Source organism: Schistocerca nitens, chromosome 2 (assembly GCF_023898315.1).
Source record: "Schistocerca nitens isolate TAMUIC-IGC-003100 chromosome 2, iqSchNite1.1, whole genome shotgun sequence".
Classification (NCBI taxonomy): Eukaryota; Metazoa; Arthropoda; class Insecta; order Orthoptera; family Acrididae; genus Schistocerca; species Schistocerca nitens.
In genome coordinates this window covers 302,956,584-302,968,501 of record NC_064615.1, presented here as the reverse complement: position 1 = coordinate 302,968,501, position 11,918 = coordinate 302,956,584, and the positions used below count along the sequence as shown (strand labels likewise).

The 11,918-nt window shown below is 40.1% G+C and overlaps 1 protein-coding gene across 5 annotated transcripts in view; it reads right to left on the bottom strand.

Moving 5' to 3' along the window:
• LOC126236063 (ATP-dependent DNA helicase Q1-like) overlaps window positions 1–11,918 on the bottom strand; it is a 156,084-nt gene continuing 144,166 nt past the window's right edge. For all 5 annotated transcript variants that reach the window (XM_049945111.1, XM_049945112.1, XM_049945113.1 and 2 more), the window contains 2 exons: window positions 7,912–8,094; window positions 1–605 (listed from right to left, as the gene is read on the bottom strand). In XM_049945111.1, the coding sequence (XP_049801068.1) occupies window positions 67–605; window positions 7,912–8,094 (722 nt within the window). In that variant the 3' untranslated portion in view covers window positions 1–66. The remainder of the gene's footprint in view (window positions 606–7,911; window positions 8,095–11,918) is intronic.

Below are 11,918 nucleotides of genomic sequence, written 5' to 3'. Positions count from 1 at the left end.
TTTCAGTATTTTACACAATACATTTGTAACAAAAATAGCCATATTACAGTCTCATTTAGTCATATTTCAACCACATTCCAAGTCCTCATCACTGCTACCTGAACTTATATATTTATTGCGCTTCTTGGCCGAAAATGATGTGCTCTTCAAAACAGGTGCCTCTTCACTATCAGAGTCCTCTAACGTCACAGTTTCAACACTGCTTGTAGGTATGAAATCTGATTTCTTGGTAATCTGATTAGATGAACTACTAAGCACATCAGATTTTGATTCTGATTTGTGTTTTTTGTTGGACATTGTTTCATGATCACTCTTACGTTTCTTTGCAGAGGAAGCACTTGGACCACCATTCAACTTCGAGCCACAGTCTGAGTGCCCACCACCCTGTTTCATTTTTTCCTTTTTCACATCCGTTTCCCTATCAGAACTTATCACAATTGTAGTCTTATTATTTGTACACTTCTCTTTGTATGCTCCTGGTTCTCTCTCAGCTGCGCCAGATGACACAAATGCAGGTTTCACCACAGCTGGCATTGGGAGCTTCTTGCCAGGGACGGCCATCTTTATACAGTAGCTGTTAGCCAACACACTTGCTGCCCTCGGCCCTGGAAGGGAGAAAAAAAAAATCACATCAGTAATCAAATTACACAAATCTTTCAAATAATAAGCAAAAACAGGGGAAAATGTACATCACCATTAACAGACTCTTCAAATTTTTCTTCATACAGGAAGATTACTCATCATTGCTAACTTCTATGAAAGCAGCACAAGGAGAAGTGTACACCCCATTTTCCAAAAACTAGTGTGACATGTGTTCAGCAAACTATTACATGTGAGACTATTACGCAAGTAAAGAAGCGGTACATGCTCCATTGAATCAACCAATCAAATTGTGTGTTACCAAACAATGTCTGGCATATGCTCATAATATGAGATGTGGCAAGGCTTGTGATCCAACACTGCATACAACGCTGCTCATTAAAATTGCAACACCTGAAGATTGCATGCAACAATTGTTAAAGTTATACTATGCATTTCATTCTTGATGTGTTACGTCTGGTGACTGTGCTCTATCTTCGAAGTCTTCTTGACATTCTATTTTGGATCATGCAATACTGCCCGTTTCCCATGCCATCTTGGCCTATTTCTGGAGCCAGAAGGTATGTGACTGTTGCCCTGGCCAACACTAGTCCAGAACCCTCATCCACTGGAAACATTTCGTAGTGGGATGCCAAGAGACTGGTACACGCTACTTTCTTGTACATCTCTTCTTGTTTGCTTTTTCTTCTTTAGATATCTTAGTTGCAAATCACAGCTTATGACAACTGCTCTGCCTAATTTACAACATGCTGTCAGAAAGCTTTCAATTTTTACATTTAAGTATTCCTCAAACTAGAATGTTACTCATGTCAAAAACATATTCTTACCATGTGTACTTCTCTATCAAGGATTTGTCTTGATAATGTAGACCTATGGGAACACAGAGAATTAAACACTTAGCTCTGACCATCAACAAATTTAATGCAGTGTTTGAGTTTCAAACCACCTTCACTCAAGACCTACAAACCACTGGCCATCTTCCACAACACAGTACAACCATTCATAGTTAAATCAGACATCTTTGTATTTGGTAGTGGAATTTTCTCACTGATTAGGTGAAATCAAGAATTCCTGCAGTGCATCACTACCTTACACAGAATTGACATTCTATGTTTATTATGAGACATTTCAAACATCTTCCCTACAACAAGACCCTAACCTGTCCTCTGCAGAACTCCAGACTCTACATTCCCTAAATGCTGATGACTCCATCATTATCTTCCCAGCAGACAAAGGGTCTACCACTGCATTACTTGACCAAAAGGAGTATGTTAGTGAAGGTCTATGCCAGCTGCCTGACACCTCGACATACAATGTCTGCCATCAAGATCCCATCCCTGTGATTCAAATTGACCTGCAGTCCCTCCTTAAAACATTAGGCCCCTCACAAGGGCTAACATTTCAATCCATAGAGCTTCTCACCCCACCCAAACCACACACCCACACCTTTTACCTTCTTCCTAAGATCCACATACCCAATAATCCTGACCGTCCTATAGTTGCTGGCTTCAAAGCACCCACTAAACGTATATCTGCCTTAGTTGATCAACACCCGCAACCCATAGTACAAAGACTCCCTTCCTACATCAAAGATACCAACCATGACCTAGATCGTCTCTTGGAGGGCACTTTCCTGGGATCCATAAGTCTTCAGCTCCTGGTTTGGTTTAGATACACTGATGACATCCAGAATGAGATATTCACTCTGCAGCGGAGTGTGCGCTGATATGAAACTTCCTGACAGATTAAAACTGTGTGCCCGACCGAGACTCGAACTCAGGACCTTTGCCTTTCGCAGGGCAAGTGCTACACCATCTGAGCTACCGAAGCACGACTCACGCCCGGTACTCACAGCTTTACTTCTGCCAGTATCTCATCTCCTACCTTCCAAACTTTACAGAAGCTCTTCTGTGAACCATGCAGAACTAGCACTCCTGAAAGAAAGGATATAGCGGAGACATGGCTTAGCCACAGCCTGGGGGGTGTTTACAGAATGAGATTTTCACTCTGCAGCAGAGTGTGCGCTGATATGAAACTTCCTGGCAGATTAAAACTGTGTGCCCGACCGAGACTCGAACACGGGACCATTGCCTTTCGCGGGCAAGTGCTCTACCATCTGAGCTACCGAAGCACGACCCACGCCCGGTACTCACAGCTTTACTTCTGCCAGTATCTCGTCTCCTACCTTACAAACTTTACAGAAGCTCTTCTGCGAACCATGCAGAACTAGCACTCCTGAAAGAAAGGATATAGCGGAGACATGGCTTAGCCACAGCCTGGGGGATGTTTACAGAATGAGATATTCACTCTGCAGTGGAGTGTGCGCTGATATTAAACTTCCTGGCAGATTAAAACTGTGTGCCCGACCGAGACTCAAACTCGGGACCTTTGCCTTTCGCGGGCAAGTGCTCTACCATCTGACCTACCGAAGCACGACTCACGCCCGGTACTCACCGCTTTACTTCTGCTAGTATCTCGTCTCCTACCTTACAAACTTTACAGAAGCTCTTCTGCGAACCATGCAGAACTAGCACTCCTGAAAGAAAGGATATAGCGGAGACATGGCTTAGCCACAGCCTGGGGGATGTTTCCAGAATGAGATTTTCACTCTGCAGCGGAGTGTGCGCTGATATGAAACTTCCTGGCAGATTAAAACTGTGTGCCCGACCGAGACTCGAACTCGGGACCTTTGCCTTTCGTGGGCAAGTGCTCTACCATCTGAGCTACCGAAGCACGACTCACGCCCGGTACTCACAGCTTTACTTCTGACAGTATCTCGTCTCCTACCTTCCAAACTTTACAGAAGCTTTTCTGCGAACCATGCAGAACTAGCACTCCTGAAAGAAAGGATATAGCGGAGACGTGGCTTAGTCACAGCCTGGGGGATGTTTCCAGAATGAGATATATCCTTTCTTTCAGGAGTGATAGTTCTGCATGGTTCGCAGAAGAGCTTCTGTAAAGTCTGGAAGGTAGGAGACGAGATACTGGCAGAAGTAAAGCTGTGAGTACCGGCGTGAGTCGTGCTTCGGTAGCTCAGATGGTAGAGCACTTGCCCGCGAAAGGCAAAGGTCCCGAGTTCGAGTCTTGGTCGGGCACACCGTTTTAATCTGCCAGGAAGTTTCACATTGATGACATCTTTACCATATGGACTCATGGTGAGGCTGACCTGCTAAAATTCCCGGAATCTCTGAACTACCTTCTCCTAATTAAATTTCGCATGGTCCTATTCCAAATCCCATGCCACTTTCCTTGATGTTGATCTTGTCCTCACCGAAGGCCAGCTACACACTTCCGTCCACATTAAACCTACCAATAAACAACAGTACTTACATTTTGACAGTTGCCATCCTTTCCATGTCAAACATTCCCTCCCATACAGCCTTGGGATCCGAGGCAAATGTATTTGTTCGAATGCAGACTCTTTACAGCAATATAGCACCATTCTCACTTCAGCATTCACTGCACATAATTACACCCCCACCCTAGTTAAAAAGCAGATTTCCTGGGCCATCACATCCAATCCTGTTACTGCTGATCCCTCCAAAAAACAACTTTGAAGCACATCATTGGTGGCTCAGTATTATCCTGGTCTGGGATGTGTTAATCAGCTACTTCGACAGGACCATGAACTCCTAAAATCATGCCCTGAAATGAGATCCATTCTGTCTGAAACTTTGCCCACCATACCTAGAATAGTTATCTGTCACCCTCCCAATCTCCACAATATTCTTGTCAGACCCTATGCTCCTTCTGCACCCATTTCCCTATCCTATGGCTCCTACCCCTGTGACCATCCCCGCTGTAAGTCTTGCCCTATGCACCCTCCTACCACCACCTATAGAAGCCCTGTAACTGGCAAAACATATACTATCAAAGCAAGAGCCACCTGTGAAACGGCACACGTCATAAATCAGCTGTTATGTAAACACTGCTCGGCCTTCTACATTGGCATGGCTACCACCAAATCATCAATTAGGATGAATGGGCATAAGCAGATGGTGTATACTGGCAACTTGCGATATCCTGCTGCAGAGTATGCTCTACAACATGACAATTGTGACCTCAGTGCCTGCTTCACCCCATGTTCCATCTGGATTCTTCCCCAGACACCAGTTCCTCAGAACTCCGCAGTTGGGAACTAGCACAACATCATGTCCTTGGTTCTCGCCACCCACCTGGCCTTAATTTATGTTAATTTCTTCTGTCTCAGCATTTCTTCACAGTAACTACTATTTGCTTCACTCTAGTTTAGTTTTCTACATCTTTCATTGTCTCACCCATATATTTTTCACTGCCCCCCTCCCACCTCTGTTATGTACAATGCACTTAGCTTTTCCCTCTTATTAACTCATGCATGATATTTAAGCAGTAATCTCTGTCTGCATGTTACCCTGTCTTAAACCTTTAAGCTCTGATGCAGCCCCAACAATCAATCTTTCCTTCTCATCCTGTGTGGTAAGTCTCCCCTGATCGATGGTTCTGGGTGACTTTCCCGAAATGTACCACTTTTCCTAGTCCTCTCCAGTCCTTTTCCTTCACCGCTCTTCCTTCCAATTCAACCCTTCTGCCTGAAGAAGGAGCCACTGGCTCCGAAAGCTTGACAATTGCGATTGTCTTTTACATGTGTGTTCTGTCACCGCTTGGTGAGTAGATTTTTTATCTATCCAGTTACATTATTTTTTTGTTTTGGTAACACAACTGGCCAGTCTAACTTCATATCAGCTTTAGATAAATACTTCCTCTCCTTGAACAACTTTTGTAAGTTAACTAAACTTTGCTTTTTTTTTTTTTTTTTCAAATTTATTAACCGCTTCACTTAATGACCTTTTTTTCAAATTATGTTACAAAAACATTTTTTTACTGGTGAAAAACATCCTATAATGAAGGACATTACACACAGAATATAAAGATAGCTTTCAAAGCCCAAAATAATGGGTTACAAAAAATTTGAATTTCACCAATAATAAAATCCGTAGTATACTCATGCACTGGACTTTCACTAAAATATCCTGAAACTTGAAGTTATTTTTTAGTTTCTGTGTAGCTATGAAGTCTAACCATGTATTTTACAATGGTTTACTGTGAACAAAAATCATGGAGAAGCTGTCTGAAGCTCAGTGGATGTATTTATCTCGTACCACTGGCAAGCACTTGTCACTCAACTGACAAACTGTTGTCACTTTCAGCTCTAATGAAGTAACATCAATTTCTTCTTCGCTTTCTGAGCTGCTATATTCAACGTCAAACTCAGAATCACTATCGCCATCCTCTGTTGAAAGTGTCGACTTGACAACACCACAGGAGAGGGGCTGAAAGTGCGTGTTTTGTTGTCAAGTATCCAAAGCCGTACACAGTAAAGAGGATACCTAGTGGCAACCACCTGAACCGAAACTCAACAGCCGCACACTTAACTATAAGTGCTGAAACAGATACAAGTGGTCGCCCCTCCCCGAGATCTGTTCTTAAATAGCCCAAATATGCTCAGGATTTTAAGTTACTGTCAAAATAATAAAACAAGATAACTCACGAATTACGTTAAGGCATTAATTTGCCCTCTCCTCTCACTCTAGTCCCCATGACCATTCTGCACCAACTACTTCCAACTGATTCCTACCACCTCTTATTTTTATTTAACTTCTTATAATAAGACATGTGGAAAAATTTCTTTTGTGTTATGTATCCCTTCCCTTCCCTTTTCTGAACAAAACCTGAACTACCTCTTACAGATGCATATAAAAACTGTTTATGAGAAATAAAAAACTAAAGCTATCATCAACCCAAAGGTTGGTTTGTATGCCACAGTGCTTTACTAGGCATGGTCCTAATGGAGATGGTATGCCATTACCCTCCTTCAGCCTTTGCACTGACTTACCTCATCTGTTGCTGGGGGACCTACAGTTTAACGTGGACTCCAAACTGTGGTGCAACAGCTAATCCATTTTAAATGCATGGTGTCAGGACTGTTGTCCAGTAACTGGATTTAACATATAACTTTAATTTATTACAGAAAACACCTTTATTTAGTTTAATTAGTTACTTGTTATACACATTAAATTCACAATAAACCTCATTATATGCAATATTTCAACAGAACAAATGCAGAAAACTAAAAAATTTAAGAAATAAAATATAATAATTATAAGGCTATGTGCTGGTCATTTACAGGTGCTTTTATTTAAAAATGTCTATCTCTACTTAAGAATTCCTGTATGATATAGACGAGGTTGCTAAATCTACATTTGAAAACATTTCTGCCACTTGCCAGACATTTTATTTCCACAAGTATATTGCCAAAGAGTTTTATAGCTGCATATCTCACTCCACTTGGTGATAAAGTGCCATTCCCTGAAGTGTAATGCAGATCATTTTTTCTTCTAGTGTTGTACTTGTCAATATCTATGTTCATCTTAAACTTAGATGGATTGTTGATTACAAATTTCATAAGTAAATAAATGTAGACCTACTGTAGGCTGTCATTAGTATTCCTAGCTGCTCAAAGAGATCCCTACAAGATGTACACATGTGAACTCCACACATAATTCTAATTAGGCCTATCTTGCTTTGTGCAATAAATACTTTTTGCCTAATTGAGAAGTTACTGCAGAATGTTATCCCACAAGACATCAATGAAATAAAATATGCAAAATATGTTATCTTACTGACTTCTGTTTCCCAATGTTGGCAATTATTCTTGTGGCAAAAGTAGCTGAGTTAAATGGTTTTTCCAGTTTATGTTTTCATCAACATGTACATCTAAGAACTTATTATTTTCTACTCTATTATTTATTGTTGGCATACTAGGTGGGATATATTTGACAGTACAAAACTGGATGAACTGTGGTTTTTTAAGTTTAAAGTTAGCCCTTTATGTAAAACTATTCAGTAACTATCACAAAAACATCATTTACTATGTTCTCTGATGATGCTGCTTTGCTCAGCTTCACAACACTGTTTGGTATTAGGTGAGTTATGCATGCCATGAAAACCTAACTTCTCTAATAGAATATAAAGACTGACATGATCAAAACCCTTCAACATGTCACAGAAGATCCCAGTTGATTATACTTTATCATCTAATGATTGTATTATGTGGGGTGTAAATGTATAAAAAGCTGACTCAATAGAATACGCCCTTTTGAAATCCAAACTGTGATTGGCTAAGTAGGCTGCCCATTACTATACAGGTGGGCAACAAGCATGGAGTACATTACCTTCTCAAAAATTTTAGAAAATGATGATTATTTTATCCAAAAATTTAAAATTTCTTCATCAAAAGGGTATCTTCAAAACCGTGATAAGCTAAATACCTACCTCTTTTGATGTAACTAAGAGTTGAATATGGGGTGAAATGAAAATCTTCTTGCAGGAACCCTTGGATCAATAAATATGCCACCACTGCCTCACAATTTTCACGGCTGAACTGTGGTACAGGAACATCACTCACCCTGAGGTTGGCTTTTCCTTTACCCAACCAGGCATCGATCAACATTTGACCTGTAGGGAACCAAAGTTTCCATCTAATTATTTTGGCTGAAAAAACAAATGCATGAAAGTGGGGGGGGGGGGGGCTGCAAGGCAAACAGGGTCTTCTTGGAGGTGACAAGAATCTTGGAGGGCTGGTTGAGAAAGGTGAAGCAAGAAGAGTATTTTTTCCTGGTAAGACATCATATGTAGTAGTGCAGTTGTGTGTGGGACCCATACTAACCATACCAATCATGCCTGATTACAGCCATGCAAGATGTACAAAAAAAAAAAAAACACCAAATTTTGTGTACAGAGATTTTGAGAACTGCAGTCATGCCACTGCCATAATGTGAAAGGGAACTCACCGAAATGCCAGAGAAAAATACACAGATAAGATCAAGATGGCATCCAATGTGTACGTTGATCACATTTCTCTTCATAAAAATGTTAATTTTTCCCCATTACAAAGAAAGCATGTGAAAATCACAAAGTTGAATGCATAGAGGTTACAGTTTACAATTCATGCACTGAAAATGGACACTTTGAAATTTCATGTAGGAAAAAGTAAGCTGAATATGCTAGAAGTTCTGCAAGTATCTAATCTGCTTCTGAAAGTGGATGGAAGTTACACACAAATACAACATGGAAGAAGTCCGTAATCATGTAAACAGTGCATGCAACACAAATTTTGTACATGAAAACCCAAACCCCTTTGATGGGCTTTTAGTTACAGACTGTGAGAGTGCAATGAGCAGTCTCAAATCACATGAGAAGAAAAACTAAACTGAAATCAAAGCATGACACAGACATTTTCAGTATTATAAAAATAATGCTATCATAGTGTGGTCATTGATAATGAAGTGATCTTAAAGAATTTCTCATACGGCATTATCAGCTACTATGGGCAAAAGACAAAACAGTGTCATCACACAGCACCAAAGTACTATTATGCCTAAAATCAGTAAACAGTCAAAAAATGTAAAATAATTCTATATGGAAGGGCAAATCTTAGCTGCAAAGTTTCAAAATAGAAGTAGTACATACATTAAAATATAACCAGTACAGTGAAACTAGGCACAAAATTCCAGGCAGCAACTTCTATGGGATACTTTCTGATCGGATGTCACCATTATCAAATAAAGACTTTTTCTTGATCTTAGTGGAAACGAACAATGTAGCAAGTAATGAAACAAAAGATCTAGTGATCTTGACACAAGAAGACTGCACACACTGAGAAGCATCATAACGAGTAAGCAGACTGGTCATGTGTAAATAAGGAGATACAAAATATATACACAAGATTTAATAATATAACATTTGCTGACATAAGCTGCACAGGAAGAAAATTCCATATGACCCATCATCTACATCTCAGTAGGTTAGGGAAGGACTTGGTAACAAACACAGTTTCTAGAAATAGTAAACAATAAGTTGAATGCGCAATGTAATGTTAGAGAGGTCATTCATCTCAAGGACAAAAATTACAATTTCTTGGGAGAGTTAATCCTGAAATACTACGTCACTGAAGCAATGCACATGCAGGACAAACGTGACCTTTTTTTTTAAGGACAAATAAACACTGCATTGGTGCCACATGAGATAACAAAAAATGGTTCAAATGGCTCTGAGCACTATGGGACTTAACATCTATGGTCATCAGTCCCCTAGAACTTAGAACTACTTAAACCTAACTAACCTAAGGACAGCACACAACACCCAGCCATCACGAGGCAGAGAAAATCCCTGACCCCGCCGGGAATCGAACCCGGGAACCCGGGCGTGGGAAGCGAGAACGCTACCGCATGACCACGAGATGCGGGCCATGAGATAACACCAGTGTGTGTGTTTCATTTATGGACCCACATGGTTATCCACACACATCAGCAGGCTGAAATTCACCTGGTGGATTAACAATGAGATTCAGAGCGCCAATAAGCACAGATGTAGTTTTTAGGCAGTTTCTCACATTCAACAAGAGAATACCAGGCTGCTTCTCATGTCCTACCTCAGTTACACAATTTCTAAATGCACAGAAAATATTTGCACACTTTTACACGAGATAATACTAGACTCAGACATTTGCGGCTGGCGACAGAAAATGCATCTGGCCATACTCCAACATTAACAATGCCAAATCCAAAAATTGACGTTCTGATCCCATGAAGAAACACAATAAAGGCCTGGAAAATGAAAATATGTTTCATATATGCCTCATACATCCTTAAGTTCATGTAAGAGTACTCTATCATTTTTGCGTTATAAGTACAAGATCTTAATGAGATGCTTTTGCATCATTTATTACAGGACTGACTCCATCTACAGTAGTTTGTAACAGAACACCAGAAATCAGTAGATAACATTCACTATTTCAAATTATAAACTAGAAACATCTTACTGCATGACACGTAATAAAGTAGGTGGCATCGTCATATACTTGAGAAAACATAAGCTTCTATCCACTACAGGGAAAGTGTCATGAGTGAATAAGTTTTATGTTGACAAAGAGTCAAAATTTCAATGCCCAAATTCACGTTTCACTCTATTTATTTCTTTGTTGTTGGTAGATACAGACCCTCATCTGGAAAACTTAATTCATTCCTGAAATCTTTTGATGGAGTTTTGAATAAATTAATACCATGGTGTAGGAATTTAAATAACACCATACCCGGAGATCTGAAAATGAACACTTCCCATGATTGTCAGGAAAGCAAACTTTAACATATCGCATCGTATCTTATGAGGTTAAAGATCTATGATGACAAGTACCTGCAGTACAGTTAACACAAACGGTATTTTAATAGATCATTATGACCACATCATCTCAGCAGATATTCCAATACCAAATTAAAACCAAGAAAAATGTACAAACACAAAAAATATCTATCTGCACATAATTGCTATACTTAGACACAGTCGTGGGTCAACAATAAATGGAACCTCCTCTTAAAAGTCCTCACTGGACAAAAACAGTACCAATCGCATTCAAAAAAAGTGAATATCATCTATAAAAATCCAACTTTAAAATAAAAACCTTTGCCATTATATGTTATAACAAAAGTTCTGAAAATTGTATAGCTTGCACAGACTAACTACAAGTTATATAAACAATTCTAGAAGCAGCATAAATATCAGGTCTGCAAATAAGTTAGGAGATTGAATGCAGAAAAGAATTATCCAACATATATGAAGCTCCTAAATGAAAGTTTTACTCTGCAGCAGAGTGTGTGCTGACACAAAACTTCCTGGCAGATTTAAACCATGTGCTAGACCAAGACTCGAACTCAGGACCTTTGCCTTACCCCAACCAACTGTGCTACCCAAGGATGATTCACAGCCCAAACACACAGCTTTACTTGCCATTCCAAACTTCACAGAAGCTCTCCTGCAAAGCCTGAATGCCTACCACTCTTGGAAGAAAGAATACTGTGGAGATATTGCTTAGCCACAGCCTGGGGGATATTTCCAGAATAAAATTTTCATTCTGGAGCAGAGTGTGTGCTGATATGAAACTTCCTGGAAGATTAAAACTGTGTGCCACAGACTCGACTAAGGACCTTTGCCTTTTGCGGGCAAGTAGTCTACCGACTGAGTTACCCAAGCATGACTCACGACTTGTACTCACAAGACATTGTGAAGTTGTTGTTGTTGTGGTCTTCAGTTGTGAGACTGGTTTGATGCAGCTCTCCATGCTACTCTATCCTGTGCAAGCTTCTTCATCTCCCAGTACCTACTGCAACCTACATCCTTCTGAATCTGCTTAGTGTATTCATCTCTTGGTCTCCCTCTACGATTTTTACCCTCCACGCTGCCCTCCAATGCTAAATTTGTGATCCCTTGATGCCTTAAAACATGTC